This window comes from Oncorhynchus keta, chromosome 15 (assembly GCF_023373465.1).
Source record: "Oncorhynchus keta strain PuntledgeMale-10-30-2019 chromosome 15, Oket_V2, whole genome shotgun sequence".
Classification (NCBI taxonomy): Eukaryota; Metazoa; Chordata; class Actinopteri; order Salmoniformes; family Salmonidae; genus Oncorhynchus; species Oncorhynchus keta.
The window spans coordinates 25,105,091-25,131,717 of NC_068435.1; the positions used below are offsets into that span (position 1 = coordinate 25,105,091).

The 26,627-nt window shown below is 43.5% G+C and overlaps 1 protein-coding gene across 2 annotated transcripts in view; it reads left to right on the top strand.

The window, feature by feature from the left end:
* LOC118394654 (beta-1,4-galactosyltransferase 2-like) overlaps nt 1–26,627 on the top strand; it is a 141,529-nt gene that overhangs the window by 70,158 nt on the left and 44,744 nt on the right. For both annotated transcript variants that reach the window (XM_035788089.2, XM_035788090.2), the window contains exon 3: nt 7,443–7,678. In XM_035788089.2, the coding sequence (XP_035643982.1) occupies nt 7,443–7,678 (236 nt within the window). The remainder of the gene's footprint in view (nt 1–7,442; nt 7,679–26,627) is intronic.

Sequence of the window (26,627 nt, forward strand, 5' to 3'; positions counted from 1 at the left end):
AACAGGAAGAGGCACCATCTTCGGCAAGGTTCGTGACATAACCAAGCATTTCTTAAGATACTGGTGATGTTACAGCAATAATAGTGCTGTTGAGGAAAACAATGTCCTCATAGAATAACAGGGGCACATCATCATCATCATCAATAACAACTCAACACCACCAACAAAAACAGCCACATTGCCCGAAGTGGATGTGTGTGTGACTGTGTGTGTGCAGAGCGAAGTGTGTGTGTGTGTGAGCAGAGTGAAGTGTGTGTGTGTGTGAGCAGAGCACTGACTGTCTGCGCAGCGTGTTCCAATTATCTTCCCATTAGTGGAGTTCAGATCCACTCCTACTATGTCCACTTTACACATAGTAATGAGTCATTCACTAACGAGTGGATTAGGGGAGGGCACAAAGTGAGAAATATGATGAGGGAGGGGGAGCATACCTGGGATGAGGGCTTGCTGTGCTGTGTATCCCAAATGGTACCTTAGTCTCTATGTAGTGCACTATTTATTTTACCAGACCCCTATCGAGTAGTGAACTATATAAGGTGCCATTGAAGACATGTTAGTCAGTGGATTCAGGCTTAACAGGTTACATGCTAGAATGATACAGATTGGTATCTAATTCGCCTTGTCGATGACTCAGAGGTCATATGGAGTGTCTGTCTACATGAGCCACATAATTCAGTTAGTTTCAATCACACTCTCTTCTAATGCATCATTGATGGGTCTTTTCAGCACATAGTACATACATTAATTATGAATGGATTATCTCATGATATGAGAGAGTTGTGGTGGCGTTCACTCTGGGGTCCAGAGAAGACAAAGTTTGTTGTTGCAGACAGATCATTAGAATGATAAGACCCGAGAGGTATACTACAAAGCAGGATCAATGAGTTAGCCAGCTAACTTTGATAAACAACCAAAAATAACTACTGATTTTCTGGTTCATTATTAAGAGGGCTAAACATAGATATGTGTTTTTGGTTGTTGAATCAATTAGATGATGCCCATTTCAAGTTATTTCAAAATATTTAGTTAGCTGACTAACTCAGTGATCCTGCTTTGCATTATACCCCTCCAAGTGTATTGTTGTTGTTGTGGCTCTAGATGGGCATTGCAGGTTCATAATTGCTTTTCATGGTTGTATCCCAAATGGCACCGTATTCCCTATATAGTGCACTACTTTTGACCAGAGCCCATAGGGAGTGCCATTTGGGATGCAGCCCGTGTCTTTTTATTTTTAGTGTCTTAGGTGTTATCATTTCAGAGCTGTGGATACTGTTTTCATTAGAGGCAACATGATGCTTCACCTTGCTGCAAATGTTTATTTTTACATACACAGTTTGCTTTTAGTGTTTGGTAGTTATTAGGATCCCCAATTAGCCGCTGCCTCAGTAGCGGCTACTCTTCCTGGGCTCCAAATAGGAATCAAAACACAACAAATAAAATCATGTATCACATATAATACAATACATAATACAATGCAAAATACCTGTGTCTCTTCACAGTCCCCATCATGCCGTAAGTTATATATATATTTTTTGTATTTTACCCCCCTTTTCACAATATCCAATTATGATCTTGTCTCAATCCTGCAAATCCCCAACAGGCTTGGGAGAGGCGAAGGTCAGGTCATGCGAAACATGGCCCGCCAAACCGCACTTCTTAACACCCGTCCGCTTAACCCGGAAGCCAGCTGCAACAATGTGTCGGAGGAAACACCGTCCAACTGAAGCCCAGCCCACCACAAGTAGTCACTAGAGCGCGATGAGCCAAGTAAAGCCTCCAGTGGCCAAACCCTAACCCTGGCCAATTGTGCGCCGCTCTATGGGACTCCCAATCACGGCCGGTTGTGATACAGCCTGGAATCGAACCAGGGTCTGGAATGATGTGTCTAGCACTGAGATGCAGTGCCTTAGACCTCTGCACCACTCTGGAGCCATGCAGTGCCTTAGACCTCTGCACCACTCTGGAGCCATGCAGTGCCTTAGACCTCTGTACCACTCTGGAGCCATGCAGTGCCTTAGACCGCTGCACCACTCTGGAGCCATGCAGTGCCTTAGACCGCTGCACCACTCGGGGAGGCCTCTGTAAGGTGTTCTTTTATATGTTTCTTGAATCTGGTTTTATTGCCATCTTGAATTACCTGGGGTAGCAGAGTTCCATGTGGTCAACACTGTGCGTTTCCCAGCCTCCGTTTTGGACCTGGGGACTGTGAAGAGACCTCTGGTTGCATGCTTTCCCCTCAATAGGCGGAAAATATTTGGCATGGGCCCTCAGATCCTCAAAACGTTCTACAGCTGCACCATTGAGAGCATCTTGACTGGCTGCATCACCGCTTGGTATGGCAACTGCTTGGCATACCAAGCAGTTTGCTTTTAGTATTTAGTAATTATTTGGATCCTCAATTAGCTGCTGCCGAGGCAGCGGCTACGCTTCCTGGGCTCCAAACAGGAATCAAAACACAACAAAGACTTGCAAGACACTTCAGAGGGTAGTGCGTACGGCCCAGTACATCACTGGAACCGAGCTCCCTGGCATCCAGGACCTCTATACCAGACAGTGTCAGAGGAAGGCCTTAAAAATTGTCAGACTCCAGCCATAGACCGTTCTCTCTGCTACCATATGGCAAGCGGTACTGATGCACAAAGTCTGGAACCAACAGGACCCTGACCCTGTTTCTATCCCCAAGCCATAAGACTACTAAATAAATATTTAACCAAATGGCTGCCTGGACTGTCTGCATTGACTCTCTTTGCATGAACTCTATCGTGTTTCCAAGTCACTTTACCCCTACCTGTAATGTGTACATATTTACGTAATTTATCTCGTACCCCTGCACATCGACATGGTACGGGTACCCTGTGCATACAGCCAAGTTACAGTTACTCTTTGTGTATTTATTCCATGTGTTAATATTTTCTATCATTTTCTCTCTGCATTGTTGGAAAAGGACCCGTAAGTAAGCATTTCACTGTTAATCTAAACCTGTTGTTTACGAAGCATGTGACAAATAACATTTGATTCGATTAGATGTCTTGTGTGGTACCGATGAGTGTCCGAACTGTGTTCCAACTGCTTGAACCGACAGATTGGTACCTTCAACACATCAACACCTTGCACAAAGACCAATAGCGATGCGGTCCATCTCTCCTCAACTTTGAGCCAGGAGAGATTGACATGCATGTTATTGACATTCACCTTCAGTGAACATCTAAGTGCAATACATGCTGCTCTGTTCTGGACCAACTTCTATTTGCCTATGTCCTTATTTTCCGCACCTGACCACACAACTGGGCAGTAATCCAGGTATGACAAAACAAGGAACTGGAGGAACTGTCTTGTTGACTGAGATGGCAAGAAAGCAGAGAAATGCCTCATCATGGTCAGAACTCTTCCCATTTTAGCAACCATTGAGTCTTTATGGTTTGATCATGACAGCTTGCTATCTAGGGTTACACCCAGCAGTTTAGTCTACTCAACTTGCTCAATCGCCACAATATTTAATTAAACATCTATATGAGGTTTAGAGTTCATCGAGTGATTTGTCCCCATTTTTATTTTAGATACGCTACATGTCTAAGAGTAGGTGTACACCCCTTCAAATGGATTTGGGTATTTTAGCCACACCCGTTGCTGAGAGGTGTATAAAATCGAGCACACAGCCATGCAATCGCCATCGACAAACATTGGTGTTAGTACTGAAGAGCTCAGTGACTTTCAACGTGGCACCGTCATAGGATGCCACCTTTCCAACAAGTCAGTTCGTCAACTAGAGATACACCGGTCAAGTGCTGTTATTGTGAAGTGGAAACGTCTAGGAGCAACAACGGCTCAGCCGCAAAGTGGTAGGCCACAAAACCTCACAGAATGGGACCGTCGAGTGCAGAAGCACGTAGTGCCTAAAAATTGTCTGTCCTCGGTTGCAACACTCACTACCGAGTTCCAAACTACATCTGTAAACAACATCAGCACAAGAACTAATCAAAATCAAATCAAATCAAATTTATTTATATAGCCCTTCGTACATCAGCTGATATCTCAAAGTGCTGTACAGAAACCCAGCCTAAAACCCCAAACAGCAAACAATGCAGGTGTAAAAGCACGGTGGCTAGGAAAAACTCCCTAGAAAGGCCAAAACCTAGGAAGAAACCTAGAGAGGAACCGGGCTATGTGGGGTGGCCAGTCCTCTTCTGGCTGTGCCGGGTAGAGATTATAACAGAACATGACCAAGATGTTCAAATGTTCATAAATGACCAGCATGGTCGAATAATAATAAGGCAGAACAGTTGAAACTGGAGGAGCAGCACAGTCAGGTGGACTGGGAACAGCAAGGAGCCATCATGTCAGGTAGTCCTGGGGCACGGTCCTAGGGCTCAGGTCCTCCGAGAGAGAGAAAGAAAGAGAGAATTAGAGAGAGCATATGTGGGGTGGCCAGTCCTCTTCTGGCTGTGCCGGGTGGAGATTATAACAGAACGTGGCCAAGATGTTCAAATGTTCATAAATGACCAGCATGGTTGAATAATAGTAAGGCAGAACAGTTGAAACTGGAGCAGCAGCATGGCCAGGTGGACTGGGGACAGCAAGGAGTCATCATGTCAGGTAGTCCTGCTAGTCATTGGGAGCTTCATGAAAAGTGTTTCTGTGGCCGAGTAGTTGATCACCATACACAATGCCAAACGTCGGCTGGAGAGGTGTAAAGCTCGCCGCAATTGGACTCTAGAGCAGTGTAAACGCTTTCTTTGGAGGGATGAATCACGCTTCACAATCTGGCAGTCCGACTGACGAATTTGTGTTTGGCTGATGACAGGAGAACGCTACTGGCTAGGCCCCTTAGTTCCAGTGAAGGGAAGTCTTAACCAACAGCATATTGACATTCCAGACCATTCTATGCTTCCAACTTTGTGGCAACAGTTTAGGGAAGGCCCTTTCCTGTTTCAGCATGACAATGCCCCCGTGCACAAAGCAAGGTCTATACAGAAATGGTTTGTTGAGATCGGTGTGGAAAAACTTGACTGGCCTGCACAGAGCCCTGACCTCAACCCCATCGAATACCTTGAATTGAATTGGAATGCCGAATGCAAGCCAGGCCTAATCGCCCAACATCAGTGCCTGACCTCGCTAATGCTCTTGTGGCTGAATGGAGACAAGTCCCCACAGCAATGTTCCAACATCTAGTGAAAATCATTCCAAGAAAAGTGGAGGCTGTTATAGCAGCAACGGGGGGACCAACTCCATATTAATGTCCATGATTTTGGAATGAGATGTTCAACAAGCAGGGGTCCCCATACTTTTGGCCATGTAGTGTATTTATCATCAGCCTATTGCTAGTTACCCATTCTAAAACTGACTGGAGCTCTAAGTTAAGGGTGTTAGTTATGTATTTTACTGTTGAAGTGTATACAGTTGAGTCGTCAGCATACATAGACACACAGGGTTTATTGAAGGTCAGTGGAAGGTCATTAATAAAAACAGCAAACAATAATGACCCAAGCCGGCTGCCCTGCGGTACACCACACTCAACCGAATTTGCATTGGAGAGGCTTCCCTTAAAGATAACCCTCTGTGTTCTATTAGATAGGTAACTCTCAATCTATGATAAGGATCCATAAAACCTACAGTTGAAGTCGGAAGTTTGCATACACCTTAACCCAAATACATTTAAACTCAGTTTTTCACAATTCCTGACATTTAATCCTAGTAAAAATGACCTTTCTTAGGTCAGTTAGGTTCACCACTTTATTTTAAGAATGTGAAATGTCAAAATAATAGTAGAGAGTGATTTATTTCAGCTTTTATTACCTTTAAATTGTTTAACTTGGGTCAAACGTTTTGGGTAGCCTTCCACAAGCTTCCCACAATAAGTTGGGTGAATTTTGGCCCATTCCTACTGACAGAGCTGATGTAACTGAGTCAGGTTTGTAGGCCTCTGTGCTCACACATGCTTTTTCAGATCTGCCCACAAATTTTCTATAGGATCGAGGTCAGAGCTTTTTTGTTGGCCACTCCAATACCTTGACTTTGTTGTCCTTAAGCCATTTTGCCACAACTTTGGAAGTATGCTTAGGGTCGTGGTCCATTTTGGAAGACCAATTTGCGACCAAGCTTTAACTTCCTGACTGATGTCTTGAGATGTTGCTTCAACATATGCACATAATTTTCCTACCTCATGATGCCATCTATTTTGTGAAGTGCACCAGTCCCTCCTGCAGCAAAGCACCCCCACAACATGATGCTGCCACCGCCGTGCTTCACAGTTGGGATGGTGTTCTTGTCACGTTCTGACCTTAGTTCTTTTATTATGTCTTGGTTTTAGTATGGTCAGGACGTGAGTTGGGTGGATTGTCATTTTTTCTATTGATTTGGGATTGCTGTGTTCGGCCTGGTATGGTTCTCAATCCGAGGCAGCTGTCAATCATTGTCCCTGATTGAGAATCATACTTAAGGAGCCTGGTTTCACTTTTGAGTTGTGGTTGTTTATTTTCCGTGTTAGTGTTGGTGCCACACGGAACTGTTTCGGTTTGATTACTTCACCTTTATTGTTTTGTTCAGTGTTCATTACTTGATTAAAAAAACATGAACACTTACCATGCTGCGCTTTGGTCCTCACCTTCTTCCACCACAGACAATCGTTACAGTTCTTCCCAAGTTGTATGACGGCTGCGTGGTCCCATGGTGTTTATACTTGCGTACTATTGTTTGTACAGATGAAGTGGTACCTTCAGGCATTTGGAAATTGCTCCCAAGGATGAACCAGACTTGTGGAGGTCTACAATTTTTGTCTGAGGTCTTGGCTGATTTATTTTCATTTTCCCATGATGTCAAGAAAAGAGGCACTGAGTTTGAAGGTAGGCCTTAAAATACATCCACAGGTACACCTCCAATTGACTCAAACGATGTCAATTAGGCTATCAGAAGCTTCTAAAGCCATGACAATTTCTGGATTTTTCCAAGCTGTTTAAAGGCACAGTCAACTTAGTGTATGTAAACGTCTCACCCACTGGAATTATGATACAGTGAATTATAAGTGAAATAATCTGCCTGCAAACAATTGTTGGAAATATTACTTGTGTCATGCACAAAGTAGATGTCCTAACCGACTTGCTAAAACTATAGTTTGTTAACAATAAATGTTTGGAGTGGTTGAAAAACAAGTTTTCATGACTCCAACCTAAGTGTATGTAAACTTCTGACTTGAACTGTATGTGTTTTCAGCAATATGTTATAATCAATGATATCAAATGCCGCACTAAAGTCTAACAAAACCAGAATCATCAATAATTTGTGTCAGCTATAAGCATGCTGAAAGTTTGTTGTTACTTTGTTTACTGTCAAATAACATTGTATTTGGTCAAACACAATTTCTTCTAAAAGTTTGCTAAGCACATGCTGATTGGTTGGCTGGTTGGCTGCGTTGATGTTGACCATGTATTCCCCCTTTCTCTCTGCAGTGGGCCGCCTCCTCATCGAGTTTGCCTCCCAGATGACAATGGAACGAGTGCAGAAGGAGAACCCAAACGTGACGGAGGGGGGCAAGTACACCCCACCGGACTGCCGTGCCAAACAGAAGGTGGCTATCATTATCCCGTTCAGACACAGAGACAACCACCTCAAGTACTGGTTGCACTACCTGCACCCCATCCTACGACGGCAGAAGATCGACTACGCCATCTATATCATCACCCAGGTCAGTGGAAAGCAGGTCTTCAGAAAAAACTGCCATTAGTCTGGCTGCTTTTACGTAGTATGTGGCCTTATACACTTGTTATACCATATAGCATGTCATTAAAGACTGACTCAGGATCAGCTGCCTCTAACCTGGACCTACCTTTTACCACAAATTGCTATTAGCCAAACAAGGAACTGAGTCCTGGAACAGTTTAAGGGACTTGATGTTAAACATGGAAGACCTCTGGCTATTGACTCTGTAACCAAAAGGTAGACAGATCTTTGAAATACCACTATGTACAAATATGAGATGAATTTGGCCTATAAGCCAATGCATTCTGCTTTTCCATACTTTATTGGGTGACATATTTACTCCCAAAGAGCTACACGAGGGTGCAAAGGAACATCTTATTAAGCATGATGATTCAGCTAGTTCTAATGGCCCAGCCCTTCCATGCCCACCCCTGTTCACCATGGGAGAATGGAAGTGTCCACAACAAGCCCCCACCACGTAGGTGGAGAATGCTGGGTAATGAGCTCTGATGTCTTCCGTCAGTCAGTCCTGTGGGTGCAGCGCGAAGTCTAATCACTCCCTCCATGGAACAGGCAGTTTTGCTCCGCCTGCTCAGCTCAACTTAGCTCAATGTGTCTCTTGTTGTATGTCCCATTCTATCATATCCTCTCCAGGACTACCCTGGCCGTCGTTATTATCCATGTCAGAGACTTTGCCTTCTGTATCATTAATGCAGCGCTGGTGTTTGTTCTGCAATGGGAACTAAGAAGCGGACAACGGTGTGTGGTGTGTATCTGCGTGCGTGCGCACGTGTGTGTGAAATGCTTCTGTTTCCTCCTTTGATTTCCATCTGGTGTATTCTCCCTGAATATCGACTGTAGTAAAAGTTTGGATGATGAGCAGAACAGGGTTCTTTTCACAGTTTTGTGTTTGTAGACCTGTAAATAACGGTGTCCTGCCTATTGGGCTTTGGACTAAATTTGAGGCATATCTTATCTAGCCTTATAAATGGAATTGCATATCACCATTTGAACTGTCAGATGCTTGAAGCAGATATTATCATCCAAGAAGCGTATTTATATGAAATATAACATCAGTTCCACGTAGAGTTAATTTCCATTAGAAACGATGACAGAGGATTGACTCACCAAGACACCAAATGGCAGCCGCAGGGAATAGCCTTGATTTGTGTACATTTTTTCTGTTAATTACATTAATTTTTTGGTAGTTGCATCTAATGGTTGTTCCTTTGTTATATACAGCCTATAACTACAATACATGTCCCCCCAAATGAGTGTTTTGTGATATATCTGACTTTGGTCTTTGTGCAACATCATTAGCATTGTAACTAGGGCTGTTACGGTGACCGTATTACCGCCACACTTGCGGTCACGAGGCATTGACCGCAGCCAAATTCCATGTGACCGTTGAGTCACGGTAACTAGGCTTCTCCAAACATAACCAAGACTAAGGAGATGATTGTGGACTACAGGAGAAGGAGGACTGAGCACGCCCCCATTCTCATCGATGGGGCTGTAGTGAAGCAGGTTGAGAGCGTCAAGTTCCTTGGTGTCCACATCAACACCAAACTAAAATGGTCCAAACACACCAAGGCAGTCGTGAAGAGGGCATGACAAAGCCTATTCCCCCTCAGGAAACTAAAAAGATTCGGCATGGGTCCTGAGATCCTCAAACGGTTCTACAGCTGCAACATCGAGAGCATCCTGACTGGTTGCATCACTGCCTGGTACGGCAATTGCTCGGCCTCTGACCGCAAGGCACTATAGAGGGTAGTGCGTACGGCCCAGTACATCACTGGGGCTAAGCTGTCTGCCATCCAGGATCTCTACACCAGGCGGTGTCAGAGGAAGGCCCTAAAAATTGTCAAAGACGCCAGCCACCCCAGTCATAGACTGTTCTCTCTACTACCAGCAAGCGGTACCAGAGTGCCACAAGTCTTGGACAAAAATGCTTCAACAGTTTTTACCCCCAAGCAATAAGTCTCCTGAACAGGTAATCAAATGGCCACCCGGACTATTCGCATTGTGTGCCCCCCCCAACCCCTCTTATTACGCTGCTGCTGCTATGTTGACCATATATGCATAGTCACTTTAACTATACATTCATGTACATACTACCTCAATTGGGCCGACCAACCAGTGCTCCCGCACATTGACTAACTGGGCTATCTGCATTGTGTCCCACCCACCACCCGCCAACCCCCTCTTTTACGCTACTGCTACTCTGTTCATCATATATGCATAGTCACTTTAACCATATCTACATGTACATACTACCTCAATCAGCCTGACTAACCGGTGTCTGTATATAGCCTCGCTACTTTTATAGCCTCGCTATAGCCTCACTACTGTATATAGCCTTTACTGTTGTTTTATTTATTTACCTATCTATTGTTCACCTAATACCTTTTTTTGCACTATTGGTTAGGGCCTGTAAGTAAACATTTCACTATAAGGTCTACTACACCTGTTGTATTTGGCGCACGTGACAAATAAACGTTGATTTGATTTATAAACCCATGTTGCGCAACATTTCAATAGGCTATGCAATTAAGTGAGAAAACAGAGTTTTGATGGCCTCTTAAAAAGAGGATCCCATCAGCTTTCTATAGGCTAGGCCTACTATATTTATTTCTTAACTTTCCTAATATTAAGCACATTGCTTTGCTTTAAAACCGGAGTAGCCTACCTGGCTGGCATGAAAATGAACCGCCGCAAAAGTGTCCTCTATTTATCAGGTCAACCCAAGTGCAGAATGTGTTGAAGTAACAATGTTTATTACAGCAACAGGGGCAGGCAAAAGACAGGTCAAGGCAGGCAGGGGTCGATAATCCAGAGTAGTGGGGCCAAGGTAAAGCGTGGCATGCAGGCGACAGGGTCAGGTCAGGCAGAGTTTGGTATTCCAGAGTAGGGACAACGACACAGGATGGCAGGCAGGCTCAGAGGACAGGCAAGGGTCAAAACCAGGAGGACGAGAAAAAGAGAGACTGGGAAAAGCAGAAGCTGAGAAAACACTGGTTGACTTGAACAAACAAGACAAACTCACCCAGACAGACAGAAAACACAGGTAGAAATACCCAGGGGATAAGTGGAGAAGATGGGCAACACCTGGAGGGGGGTGGAGACAAGCATAAGGACATGTGGAACAGATCAGGGTGTGACAGTAGCCCCTGTCCTACCTGGACACATACCTGGTTGAGCGGGGTGTCGGCGTTGGAATTCAGAGATGAGGTCTAGGTCTAGGCATGTCCGTTAAGAACAAATTCTTATTTACAATGACGGCCTTCCCCGGCCTTCCCCGGCCAACGCTCGGCCAATTGTGCGCCGCCCTATGAGACTCCCAATCACGGCCAGATGTGATGCAGCCTGGATTCAAACCAGGGACTGTAGTGACACCTCTTGCACTGAGATGCAGCGCCTTAGACCGCTGCACCACTCGGAAGCACATATATTAGTAGGCTATATGTAAAGACCAGAATAGTCAGATGGGTGAGAATATTATCAAGTGCTTGTCAAATTGTGAATGAGAGAATGATGAAGTGTGTGCAGCCTGCGCAAGAAACAGAGCAGAGCGCATGCCTTTCATGTGAAACATCATTAGAGTCACATCATACAGCCTTAGAATATATTAGAAATCAAAACATATAACCTCACTTGTATCACAACTAAGTTGTATAAATAACTCTAAATTAAGCATATAGGAGGACCTGTTTATTTGTTAACCACTCAACACAGAATAGCCACATGTGCGCACTCCCTTGGGAAAAATACATGTCACAGGAATTATAAGCAAATCTTGCCTGCTAAATGAACTAGTGTAGCCCACAGCCATATGTCATAGCCAGATCAGTGCCTAACAGAAGGACGACTCAGAATATGCAATTCTGTTCTTCTGAAATTGGCAACATTTTCTTCATATCATGTTTCTTTAGACCTACCTAAAAATAAATGTATTTATTGTGATGGTGTAGGCTATATTAAATGGATTTATTAGACTTCTTATAATGTTGATGTTCCAAAGGTCTGCATCAGTGGCTTGTAGGCTATGCATGGGAGCCGGAGAGGCTAAACTTGTTTATGTTAATTAACAGTCAATTACCGTGAGACCGGCAGTTATTTGCATGACAATCACAGGCTGACAAATGGTAATGACCGCCACAGCCCTAATTGTGACTAAGCTTAGTATTGAGCATGAGAGAGCTGTGAAATACTATGTCCATACTATACAACTACACATCATGGCAGTTTTATTTCCCCAGGTTAACTCTCTCCGTGTGGCTCAGTCAGATAGTGAGTGGTGCTCTATAATTGTTGCTATAATAGGAGCTTCACACTGTGGCTGCAGTGGGATCTACTCCCTCCCAAAACAACACAACCAGAGAAGGGAGAGAAGCCTTTTCAATCCAAAAGTCACCAAGAGACCAGAGAGACCAGGTCTAGAAGAGATGAGATTTTGATGCAGTAGTCCCATCCACACCTTTTTGGTGCTGCTGTATCTTCCCCTCTTCTCCTCTCTCGGAAGAGGACACTTAATCTATCATGCTCACCAGAGTGTTATATAATTGTAAGTTGGAGCATTTTACTCAGGGCTGTGAGGAGGAAGTTAGGGAGAAAGACGTGATCATTTCCCAGTTTATTCATGCTTGCAGATAATGTCTGCCATGTCCTTTAAACTCAACCGCACCATTTACAATGGAGTTGAGTAGCGACGAGTGTGGGCGGACTGGAGCTCCGACGTCTATTCGTTGGGTGCTAAAATATGCAGTTTTTTTATTAACAAAACAAAAATGACTCGCGGCTGAACTCCATTGTATATCGTAGAGTTGAGTTTAATCAGCTACGATGTTCTATAACCCATCTATTGAGTGAAATGAGTCAGAGAGACAGACATATAGCTTCTCCACCCGCCATACCCCAGGCCAGCAGCATCAGTACTAACCTGCTGTGTTGCTCAGTAGAAGAGACGTCTACTCTGCTCCTGATCTGATTCTGAACATGTGAACCCTTCCAGGAGATACACAGACACAGGTAAAAGCACCATTGGGGTTAGAGTGGTGCAGCAAAGTGCTTCAACCCCATTACTGTGCAATGAGCTTAGGGATGTGGTGGCTTGATGGCATCATATGCGACCTAAATTGACCAGTGGGAAAAGCAATGTCAGACGGGGATACATGTCCCTCCCAGTGGACTTCTACCTGATCTCAGATAGAGACTCAGTATTGTATTCATACATTACCAAGGACAGCCAGCAATAAGGCATGTTATGTTCTGCGTGGGCGTGGTGCTGGAGGTCTGAGTCTACTGTATCTGCTGCAGATGTTTGCTTGTCGCCCCATTATGCTTGGAAGGAGGCCCAGACTAGGGGGACAACAAAAAAAGAAGACACATAGCTGGCTATGCTTTTAACATATGCTATAGGTACATCCATTATCAACAAAATTGTAATTGATAAACTAATTAGAAACACTTCACGGTTGGTCTAGAGGAGCAGTGAAATGATTCCTGGAAACCTGTAAGCAGTGAAATGATTCCTGGAAACCTGTAAGCAGTGAAATGATTCCTGGAAACCTGTAAGCAGTGAAATGATTCCTGGAAACCTGTAAGCAGTGAAATGATTCCTGGAAACCTGTAAGCAGTGAAATGATTCCTGGAAACCTGTAAGCAGTGAAATGATTCCTGGAAACCTGTAAGCAGTGAAATGATTCCTGGAAACATATAAGCAGTGAAATGATTCCTGGAAACATATAAGCAGTGAAATGATTCCTGGAAACATATAAGCAGTGAAATGATTCCTGGAAACCTGTAAGCAGTGAAATGATTCCTGGAAACCTGTAAGCAGTGAAATGATTCCTGGAAACCTGTAAGCAGTGAAATGATTCCTGGAAACCTGTAAGCAGTGAAATGATTCCTGGAAACCTGTAAGCAGTGAAATGATTCCTGGAAACCTGTAAGCAGTGAAATGATTCCTGGAAACCTGTAAGCAGTTAAATGATTCCTGGAAACATATAAGCAGTGAAATGATTCCTGGAAACCTGTATGCAGGGCTGTCTGGTTGGGATGTATGTGAGAGTGAGAGTGAAGGCGTCCGCATGCTTCCCAGCCGAAACAGTTTGGAAGAGTTTGTGCATATTGTGTATTATGACGACAATTTGTGACGTGTTTGTTCATTTTGGACTTCGGTAAGCGTTTTTCTGGTTGTTCAGACAAACAATAACCTGAAGTCTATGCCCCTCCGTTGGTGATTGGTCAACAGTAGAGATTCTTCAATGAAGTCTGTTGTCATTCAATGAGAGATGACTCGTTTTCATGCAAAAAGATGTTATGAGAAATTCTGCACCAAACATCTTAGTTAGATGTAAAATTGCTGGACTAAGATCTCGGCAAAAACGTCAACATTAATGGCAGATTTCTTGAGTTATCTTCGATTCATTCGGACAATTATGAGGAAGTATACTGACTATGGCATCTCAAAATGGACAAACAGTTCTATTGCTGATTTTCACCTGAAGGTCTTTTAAGGGCGTATGCGAGCACACATGTTCGGTTCGTGTTCATATGTGTGTGAGGGTCAGATTATGCTACTTGTCCTAGTCGTGACATGGAGATGGCTTTGAGCCTTGGACAGAGGTCTTATGAGATACATTTGAATACTTGTATTAGAAGTCAGTTAAATGATATCATTCAATTCCCCAACTCCATAGACAGCATGGTCCCCATGGTGCTTCAGTCTCAGTCTGTACTTTAACTAACAGCATGGTTTGCAAATAATCAAATCAAATGTATTTATATAGCCCTTCTTACATCAGCTGATATCTCAAAATGCTGTACAGAAACCCAGCCTAAAACCCCAAACAGCAAGCAATGCAGGTGTAGAAGCACGGTGGATAGGGAAAACTCCCTAGAAAGGCCAAAACCTAGGCAGAAACCTAGAGAGGAACCAGGCTATGAGGGGTGGCCAGTCCTAATCTGGCGATGCCGGGTAGAGATTATAACAGAATAAGGCCAAGATGTTCAAATGTTCATAAATGACCAGCATGGTCAAATAATAATAATCACAGTAGTTGTCGAGGGTGCAGCAAGTCAGCACCTCAGGAGTAAATGTCAGTTGGCTTTTCATAGCCGATCATTAAGAGTATCTCTACCGCTCCTGCTGTCTCTAGAGAGTTGAAAACAGCAGGTGGCACGTCCGGTGAACAGGTCAGGGTTCCATAGCTGCAGGCAGAACAGTTGAAACTGGAGCAGCAGCACGGCCAGGTGGGCTGGGGACAGCAAGGAGTCATCATGCCAGATAGTCCTGAGGCATAGCCCTAGGGCTCAGGTCCTCCGAGAGAGAAAGAAAGAGAGAATTAGAGAGAGCATACTTAAATTCACACAGGACACCGGATAAGACAGGAGAAGTGCTCCAGATATAACAAACTGACCCTAGACCCCCGACACATAGACTATTGCAGCATAAATACTGGAGGCTGAGACAGGAGGGGTCAGGAGGAACTGTGGCCCCATCTGATGATACCCCGGGACAGGGCCAAACAGAAACGATATAACCCCACCCACTTTGCCAAAGCACAGCCCCCACACCACTAGAGGGATATCTTCAACCACCAACTTACCATCCTGGGACAAGGCCGAGTATAGCCCACAAAGATCTCCGCCATGGCACAACCCAAGGGGGTTGTAATGGTTCATAGTATAATCACACAAAGTACTGCAATTTGCTGAGGGCTTTATGTATGCTGTCCTAATAATAATAATAATAATATATATGTTATCTAAGCTGAGGCTAAGCTGAGGCTATAGCCTATACTCCTCATGATTATCAACACATGACATGGTTATCTCTCACATCTGAAATAGTAAGGTCTTCAGAGGCAGATTACTTAGTATCAGTTTCATAATTAAATGGAGCTTTATTTGACCTACACTTAGTGTACAAAACATTAAGAAGACCTTCCTAATATTTGGGCTGGGCGTCCTTTGGGTGGTGGACCATTCTTGATACACACAAGAAAATGCTGTGTGAAAAATCCAGCAACGTTGCACTTCATGACTCACTCAAACCGGTGCGCCTGGCACCTACTACCATACCCCGTTCAAAGGCACTTAAATCTTTTCTCTTGCCCCTTCACCCTCTGAATGGCACACATACACAATCCCTGTTTCAATTGTCTTAAGGCTTAAACATCCTTCTTTAACCTGTTTCCTCCCCTTCATCTACACTGATTTAATTGGATTTAACTAGTGACATCAATAAGGGACCATACTTTTCACCTGGAGGAGAGAGTTCCTAATGTTTTGTACACTCATTGCGGATTTTTATTTTTTACGTTTAGTCCATAATGTTGCTTGCTCGGTGCTTAGGCTATTAGTAGGCTACATGAAAAGTGCAATACTGTTAAAATAACCATGTGTTAGTGTGGACTTTCAGTGAATTTATGTAAATCACGAAGCTGATGCGCAGCAAAATTATCAGCAACAAAAGAGTGATCAAATTTAGATCCTACATCTTTCTTTTAGCATGTTAAAAGAATGCAAGCTTATTGCAAAAAGTGTGAATTATTTTGACTCTAGTCTCTACCTTTGATGAGCATTTAGGTCTCTTCCTTCACCCAAGTATTATAGAAACTCAACCCCCCCTTAAGAGGTAATCATCATTTTATTATCTGCAAGGAAGGTTTGCAGGCAGAGTTAAGATATCTTCATAAACCGCTCATACTAAAGATAGGCTACCTCCCTCTATTGGTACCTTTTCTTGTTTAGGTAGAATAACCCAGTGTAGGATTGCAATACGCTCTTCATCGGGCACACTCTCCACTGGTATGAGTAGAAAAAGCAAAAAGGGGGGTGTGTGCAATTGACCAAGAATAGGATATCGATCTTATGAACAACTCTGTTTCTGCCCTCTGTGACTGTGTGTTCCTGTGTGTTTAAAAAAACAACACTTGTACAGTTTTGCAGAGCAGACGGTGTCGTCTGGTACTTGCGTCATATTCTCCGACCAAACGAGCAGGCAGCCATTAGATCCCGGTTGCAAAGTGGTGCTGAGATCGCGCTAGCATGTGTTGCAATTAAATATTCATGAAGGCTTAAGATGCAAACTTCTGCTCATTCCTCTGCACAGCCCTGAACCTTGCCTGGAGAAGGAAATAGGGGAATAACTCTCAAAGATGACAGAGAGCAAACATTTAGAATGATTGTTGGGCTTTGAGGAGCAGGCACAATATTACTGCACTGAAGGCTGCGGATGTCTGTCACTTTGACTCTATTTTAAAAAGAAGAGAAAAGGCCAAGGACTCTATGATGATGTATGTTGATATCAAAAAATGCATCTGGTGATTTATGCATATGTACATTGGTGCCCACATTGATCGTGTCCCGGTTATAAATATCCTGGGAGATATCTTTCAAAAAGTATTGTAATGAAACAGCAAGGAGCAGGTCTCAAACCCTCAACCTTCGAGCCCGAGGTCCGGCGCGCTATCTATCGACTGTGCCGCAAAATAATACTCGTGGATTGCTTTATAGGAATAGGTTATGCCTTTTGTTAAATAGCAGGAAGCAAATAATTCAGTCAACATTCATACTTGTTATAGATGATTCCGATATCGTCTATATGAATGCAGCTGCCACTGTATATTGTCTTTGGGCGCAGTTTATCGCAGCGGGTGATAGGTTCAGTACACATCGCTGGTTTCTGTATCAGAATGTAGGCTGGCCACGTTGAAGTCTCCTAGATCGATGCATTGCACTCATTTGGTTTATAAAGCACGCTTGCAAAAATGTCCGCCATACCTTACTTCATTGTCAACCTACAGACGTACGAGCTACCAGACCCAGTCTCAGGGATGGCTAACTCTGGAGATCACTTTTAAACCTATTTTTAGTTTTTTTGCACCTTGTCGAATAATCTCCAAAACTCTCTAGAATTGGATGATTTGGGATTATGAACTAGATTCAACCGCGGAACGATTTCTTCTTGAGTGGATGGTCAGGGGGCCGGAACATAATTACAAATCATTTGTAGAGTGTAAACCACGGTACACGATCACATATATCTCTGGAACAGATAGTTTGGAACAGACTTCCAAAATTAAAATCACTTGGAGCTGATTTGCTTGTAAATGTAATGTAAATGTAATTTGCTGGTGGGGGGGGGGGGGCTGAGTAAATTTAGAGGGCCAAATAAAATGCCCGATGAGCCTCCAGATGCCAGAACCCCAAATCAGACGGCTTATTGAGAACCTTTTAATTGAAGAATGTGTTTGTTTTCTATGATAGTATGTTATATCTCTGTTTTGCTTTTCATAGTGTATTGATATGTATATTTTGTGTAATTACAGGGCTCATCTGTAAAATATACCTTGGTCTCAGCATGACAGCCCGTCAAAAATAAAGGTTAAATAAAATAAATAAAAATGTGCTTCGAAAAGGTACTAAAGAGAGCTGAGTATATGGTGCATTATTGAAGAGGTAATGGAGGTTTTACTTTATTGGCCGAGCACTTAGATGTCCATTAAGACCCATTCACAGTGTGTTATTTACCACTTCCTCCCATTAAAGGCAGAACGCAGAGAGGAAGAAAAAAAAACACTGTCCTCAAGGTTTAGTCAACCACAAAATAAACGGACTAACAACTCAATGAAAATGGTAGGTTATCAAAAAGCGGTAGTCTCAAGACAACGATTTTATTGTGTGACCAGGAATCTTAGAGATGACTACATGTGGATACCATTAGATGTGGTAGTCAAGCGATAAACAGAGTAAAATAGAAACTACATTCAAAGGATTAGGCTATGATGTAGCCTAAGTAATTAGATGTATAGTCCATCTAGCTAACTACAGAAATTACTTCATGAATCCTGTCCGTTTGCACCTCAAATTGTGCTCTCTCTTTCCCGCTGTGGTGAAATGTCATGGTATTTATACAGTTCCTCTTTTGTTATATTCAATCTCGCCTCTCTCTCTCTCTCTCTCTCTCTCTCTCTCTCTCTCTCTCTCTCTCTCTCTCTCTCTCTCTCTCTCTCTGTCTAACAGCCTCACTTCAAAAGAGCAGAGAGAAATCCTGACTTATTTCCATGACAGTGACAAATCACAGTAAAACTTGGTGAAAATGTCTTATTCCAAGTGTATTCATTGTTCCAGCCTCCAATTTATCATGTTAATGTAATCTGGGTCGCCTGTTGTTCTCCGCCAGCCCAGCTGCCTTATCATAGGCAGGATATGTGCCACTCGGAGTGACAGCAGGTAACCATAACTTGCTGATGGTGCTGTGGCTTTGTGTAAGCCGGGGGTGAACTTAATGGATTCTGTAATGCACCCACCAATTCTCTCACTCTTTCAATGACGAGGCATTGAATCCCTCCTCAATTGGTAATCTATTGTGCCTGGCATAAATAAAACATAATGGAAGGAAACATATTATGCTCTGCCCCTGTAATGCCGGTGGCTGTGGAGTTTAATTCCAAGAATAGGTCTCTCTCTCTCTCTCTCTCTCTCTCTCTCTCTCTCTCTCTCTCTCTCTCTCCCTCTCTCTCTCTCTCTCCCCTCTCTCTCTCTCTCTCTCTTTACCCCTCTCTCTCTCTCTCTCTTTACTCTCTCTCTCTCTCTCTCTACCCTCTCTCTCTCTCTCTCTCTCCCTCTCTCTCTCTCTCTTTTACCCATTTCTCTCTCTCTCTCTTTACCCCTCTCTCTCTCTCTCTCTTTACTCTCTCTCTCTCCCCTCTCTCTTTACTCTCTCTCTCTCTCTCTCTCTCTCTCTCTCTCTCTCTCTCTCTCTCTCTCTCTCTCCTCTCTCTCTCTCTCTCTCTCTCTCTCTCTCTCTCTCTCTCTCTCTCTCTCTCTCTCTCTCTCTCTCTCTCTCTCTCTCTCTCTCTCTCGGGGCAGATTTGTATTTCTGGACCACAGCTAAAGCTTGAGGACAGTAGAAACTCAGTGAGATACAGCGCATTCAGAAATTATTCAGACCCCTTCCCGTTTTCCACATTTTGTTACGTTACAGCCTTGTTCTAAAATGTATTAAATAAATGGTTTCCTCATCAATCTACACACAATACCCCATCATGACAAAGTGAAAACAGGTTTTTAGAAAAACAGAAATACCTTATTTATGTAAGTATCCAGACCCTTTGCTCTGAGACTCAAAATTGAGCTCAGGTGCATCCTTCTCCCATTGATCATCCTTGGGATGTTTCTACAACTTGATTGGAGTTCAAGATTTAGAAAGACACACACCTGTCTATTTAAGGTCCCCCAGTTGACAGTGCATGTCAGAATAAAAACCAAGCCATGAGGTCGACGGATTTGCCCGTAGAGCTCTGAGACAGGATTGTGTCGAGGCACAGGGGCCCAAAAAATGTCTTGCTATAATACCTGTATGTGTATGCTGGTGGAGTCAGAAATTCTAATTCATGGTAAAGGTGGGAGACAAATCTCCATATCTAATCTGTGAGGAAAAAGCTCTCTTGTCAAGAGAGCTTTTCAGTTCTCAGTGAAAATATTGATTGGTGTAGTATCAGATATTCTTCTTCTCTTGGATCTTCCTTCACAGTTTCTGCTTTCAGGGATCAAGCTCGGTCTGCCTCATGAAAAATTAAAATGACCACCACAAAGTCCATCTTGTCAAGATGTTCGATCTTTAGCATTCTCCTCTCCCACCTCAGTGACCTCTCTGGTCTCTTAATATATAATGTAATATATATTACACAGTTTGTTTCTCAACTATACAATCTAAATCACAAACTCATTGTTTTTTGACTACTACTCCTCATTGATTACATTTTAAAACATAGCCTTAACAGACTGTGACAAACCTACCTAGTACTAGGGGCGCATCTTTAGTTTTAGAAGTGGGGGGACATAATTGTTATTATTTTTTATCCAGTCGGATTTTCAGTCCAAAAAGCCTACCCGTCAACATGCGTTTGCATGGTCCTAAAGCACACAGTTGCATTCGTTTTGTATTACATTCCAATGATAAAACTGTGCGGGACAAAAATGCAATTTCAGAATGTGAGGGGGGGACATGTCCCCATCCCCAGTGAAAGTTGTGCCCCTGCCTAGTACGGTACCTATCTAGTGGTTTACATTTTAAAACATAGTCTGAACAGATTGTGACAGACCTACAGTGCCTTCAGAAAGTATTCAAACCCCTTGACATTTTCCACATTTTGTTGTGTTACAGCCTGAATTTAAAATTGATTAAATTGAGTTTCTTTTGTCACTGGCCTACACATAATACCCCATAATGTCAAAGTGGAATTGTAACGGTTTTCTTCTGTGGACGACAATTCGGACAAAAGCGCAGCGTGGTTAGTGTTCAACATGTTTAATAAAGACAATAAACGTGAACACTACAAAATACAAAACAACAAAATTTGAAAAACCGAAACAGTCCAATCTGGTGCATAGACACAAAGACAGAAGACAACCACCCACAAAACCCAACACAAAACAGGCTACCTAAATATGGTTCCCAATCAGAGACAATGACTAACACCTGCCTCTGATTGAGAACCATATCAGGCCAAACATAGAAATGGGAAAACTAGACGCACAACAAAGAATGCCCACTCAGCTCACGTCCTGACCAACACTAAAACAAAGAAAACACAAAAGAACTATGGTCAGAAAGTGACAGGAATCATGTTTTTCTAAATGAAAAGCTGAAATTAGAGGTCGACCGATTATGATTTTTTTCAACGCCGATACCGATTATTGGAGGACCAAAAAAGCCAATAACGATTTTTAATTTTTTTAAATTTGTAATTAAAATTTGTAATAATAACAATTACGATACTGAATGAACACTTATTTTAACTTAATATAATACAATAAAAATCAATTTAGCCTCAAATAAATAATGAAACATGTTCAATTTGGTTTAAATAATGCAAAAACAAAGTGTTGGAGTAGTAAAAGTGCAATATGTGCCTGTAACGGCTTTCATCGGAAGAAGAGGAATTGTCAGAACAAAATGCAGCGGGATACGTGTTTACCTTTATTATAAGGAACTGAACACTGAATACAAAAATAACAAAAGGAAAACCCGAAACAGTCCTGCAAGGTGAAACAAACACTAAACAGAAATACAACTACCCACACCTAAAAGTGGAAAAACAGGCTACCTAAGTATGATTCCCAATTAGAGACAACGATAGACAGCTGTCCCTGATTGAGAACCATACCCGGCCGGAACATAGGAAAATACAAAAATCTAGACATACAAACATAGAATGCCTATCCAAATCACACCCTGACCAAACAAAAATAGAAACATACAAAGCAATCTACAGTCAGGGCGTGACAGTAACCCCCCCCAAAGGTGCGGACTCCGGCCTCAAAACCTGAACCTATAGGGGAGGGTCGGGGTGGGCATTACTCTGCGGCTCTGGTGAGGTACGTGGACCCCGCTCCACTTCTGTCTCGGCCCACTTGGTTAATGCATGTAGAGCGGGAACCCTCACCGCCAACCCTGGACTGGAGGACGCCACTGGACTGATGGTCGAGTCTGGAGTGAGTGACACCTCTGGATTGAAGGGCGCCTCTAGCGCCTCTGGACTGAAGGGAGACTCTGGACTGAAGGGAGACTCTGGCAGCTCCGGACTAGAGGGAGGCTCTGGCAGCTCCGGACTAGAGGGAGGCTCTGGAAGCTCCGGACTAGAGGGAGGCTCTGGACTGAAGGGAGACTCTGGCAGCTCCGGACTGGAGGGAGGCTCTGGCAGCTCCGGACTGGAGGGAGGCTCTGGCAGCTCCGGACTAGAGGGAGGCTCTGGCAGCTCCGGACTAGAGGGAGGCTCTGGCAGCTCCGGACTAGAGGGAGGCTCTGGCAGCTCCGGACTGGAGGGTGAACCTTGAGGGAGGAGACGGAGAGACAGCCTGGTGCGTGGAGCTGCCACAGGGCCCACCAGGCTGGGGAGACCTACGGGAGGCCTGGTGCGTGGAGGAGGCACCGGATGAACCGGGCTGTGGGGGAGCACTGGAGCTCTGGTGCGCAGCCTTGGCACCACTCTTCCAGGCTGGATGACCACTTTAGCCCGGTCCCTCCAGAGTGCAGGCACAGGTTGAACCGGGCTGTGGGGGAGCACTGGAGATCTGGTGCATACCAATTGCACCTCTCCCTGAGGCTCAATGCCCACATTCGCCCGGCACGGGCGGAGCGCAGGCATAGGGCGGAGCGCAGGCATAGGGCGAACTGCCGGCGCAGGATACCCTTGACCAAAACGGCACACCGGAGACCAAATGAGCTGAGCTGGCACAATCCGCCCTGGCTGGATGCCCACTCTCGCATGGCACTTGCGGGGGGCTGGCATATAGCACTCCGGGCTATGAACGCGCACTGGAGACACCATGCGCTTCATCGCATAACACGGTGCCTGACCAGTACCACGCTGCCTCCGGTAAGCACGGGGAGTTGGCTCAGGTCTCTCGCCTGACTCCGCCAATCTCCCCGTGTTCCCCCCGTTCCAATATCTCCTCCCATGTCCATGAGTCCAACACTCTCTGCTCCCTGTTACCTCTCTGCTTGGTCCGTTTGTGGTGGGTAGTTCTGTAACGGCTTTCATCAGAAGAAGAGGAATCGTCAGAGCAAAATGCAGCGGGATACGTGTTCATCTTTATTATAAGGAACTGAACACTGAATACAAAAATAACAAAAGGAAAACCCAAAACAGTCCTGCAAGGTGAAACAAACACTAAATAGAAATACAACTACCCACACCTAAAAGTGGAAAAACAGGTTACCTAGTATGATTCCCAATCAGAGACAACGATAGACAGCTGTCCCTGATTGAGAACCATACTCGGCCGAAACATAGAAATACAAAAACCTATACATACAAACATAGAATGCCTATCCAAATCACACCCTGACCAAACAAAAATAGAAACATAGAAAGTAATCTACGGTCAGGGCGTGACAGTGCCATGTAAAAAAGCTAATGTTTGAGTTCCTTGCTCAGAACATGAGAACATAAGAAAGTTGGTGGTTCCTTTTAACATGAGACTTCAATATTCCAAGGTAAGAGGTTTTAGGTTGTAGTTAATATAGTATTTATAGGACTATTTCTCTCTATACCATTTGTATTTCATATACCTTTAACTATTGGATGTTCTTATAGGCACTATAGTATTGCCAGTGTAACAGTATAGCTTCCCTCCCTCTCCTCGCCCCTACCTGGGCTCGAACCAGGAACACAACGACAACAGCCACACTCGAAGTAGCGTTACCCATCGCTCCACAAAAGCAGTGGCCCTTGCAGAGCAAGGGGAATAACTACTCCAAGTCTCAGAGCGAGTGACATTTGAAACGCTATTAGCGCACACCCAGCTAACTAGCTAGCCATTTCACATCAGTTACACCAGCCATTAGGCTGATAGGCTTGAAGTCATAAACAGCGCTGTGCTTGCGAAGAGCTGCTGGCAAAACACACAAAAGTGCTGCTCGGTCAGTCAGACTGCTCTACTGCTCATAGACTTAATTATAACATAATAACGCACAGAAATACGAGCCTTTGGTCATTAATATGGTCGAATCCGGAAACTATAATTTCAAAATTATTATTATTTCAGTGAAATACAGAACCGTTCTGTATTTTATCTAACGGGTGGCATCCCTAAGTCTAAATATTCTTGTTACATTGCACAACCTTCAATGTCATGTCATAATTACGTAAAGCTCTGGCAAATTAGTTAGCAATGAGCCAGGCTGCCCAAACTGTTGCATATACCCTGACTCTGCGTGCAATGAACGCAAGAGAAATGACACAATTTCACCTGGTTAATATTGCCTGCTAACCTGGATTTATTTTAGCTAAATATGCAGATGTAAAAATATATATACTTCTGTGTACTGATTTTAAGAAAGGCATTGGTGTTTATGGTTAGGTACAGTCGTCCAACGATTGTGCTTTTTTCGCAAATGCGCTTTTGTTAAATCATCCCCCAGCGTTGCATCGATTATATGCAACGCAGGACACGCTAGATAAACTAGTAATGTCATCAACCATGTGTAGTTATAACTAGTGATTATGATTGATTGTTTTTTGTAAGATAAGTTTAATGCTAACTAGCAACTTACCTTGGCTTCTACTGCATTCGCGTAACAGGCAGGCTCCTTGTGGAGTGCAATGAGAGGCGGGGAATTAGAGCGTTGGTCTAGTTAACTGTAAGGTTGCAAGATTGGATCCCCCGAGCTGACAAGGTGAAAATCTGTCGTTCTGCCCCTGAACAAGGCAGTTAACCCACCGTTCCTAGGCCGTCATTGAAAATAAGAATGTGTTCTTTAACTGACTTGCCTAGTTAAATAAAGGTATAAAAAATAATTTAAAAATCGGCAAAATCGGTGCCCAGAAATACCGATTTCCGATTGTTATGAAAACTTGAAATCGGCCCCAATTAATCGGCCATTCCGATTAATCGGTCGACCTCTAGCTGAAATGTCTTGAGTCAATAAATATTCAACCCCTTTGTTATGTCAAGTCTAAATAAGTTCAGGAGTAAAAATGTGATTAACAAGTCACATAATAAATTGCATGGACTCACTCTGTGTGCAATAATAGTGTTTAACATGCTTTTTGAATGACTGCCTCAGCTCTGTACCTTACACATTTATCAGTAAAGTCCCTCAATCGAGCAATGAATTTCGACCACAGGTTCAACCAAAAGACCAGGGAAGTTTACCAATGCCTCGCAAAGAAGGGCACCTATTGGTATATAGAATATTCAAGCAGACATTGAATATCCCTTTGATCATGGTGAAGTTATGAATTACACTGAGGATGGTGTATCTGTCGATGTATCTCCTCTCCTCTCCTCTCCTCTCCCATCTTCTCCTCTCCCTCCCCACAACGTCAGCTTCAGAGCTTATCGGAGTGCCAGTCAGGGACGGACAAGACTCCTCGCCCACTGGATCCAACACAGCCTACCTAATCCACCATGCACCAACAGAGGAGAGATGGAGAGGATATGACAGGAGAGCCTTGTATTCCATTCTCCTAACTCATCATGCTCTCAGGATCTTTGTCCCAAATGGCAGCCTATTTCCTTTTATATGACACTTCTTTTGACCAGGGCTGTTTAGGACACCTCCAGTATCTGGTCTGCTATACTGGAACTGTTCTGTTGATGGTCGGTAGCCCTGAAATGAGAACACAAGTCACAAATTTCAAGCGGTAATGGAAAATGACTGTCAGGATTGACTGACTGTGATTCTAGGGAGTCTGTTGGACTTGATAGTGATGATAACTGAGTTCCAACTGTATTGGGAGTTATGATCTCAGTATTGGCTACATTTGCTCTTGACTGTCTGGTTTGGTAGTTCAGTTCAATAAATATTTTTGCTTTACTGCAGAATAGAATAGCATCTCTTTTCAAATACTGACTTTAACCTTCAATATTCAATGGAACAATTTCATGTCTGCTTTTAGTATAGGCTACATGAGTCTATTCATACTTTTTTGTATTCACATCACACATTCACCCTAGCTATCAAGGACAGATGTCTATACACTCAAAGACCTACAAAGAATGACTGTATTGCCACTAAAACTCACCAGAGACTTATTTTAAAGGTAGAGAAACAACCTAGTCCATGTATTTGTTCTCCATAGTCTCTGTCTAGACAGCTGCATTAATGATTCAAGTTTATGGAGGTATTTTAGAAGTATTTTCCTGCGATGTTTCGGGTAGATTCTGGAACGCTCTCGGGGAGCCATGTTAAGGGTTCAATTCATCTCAGTCTTACAATAATCCAAAGTCTGGTCTTAATGACCCAGGATTTGTATCTATTCCACAACACAGGATACATATAACAAACCAAAAACTCTATAATACAATCGTCTGGTTTTTTGTTGTTGTCATACTGATGAAATGAATGAAATCCTTGTGTCTGTAACGGATGGATTTCCTTTCTTTATCTCCTTCGTACTACTTTGGGTCTTAGT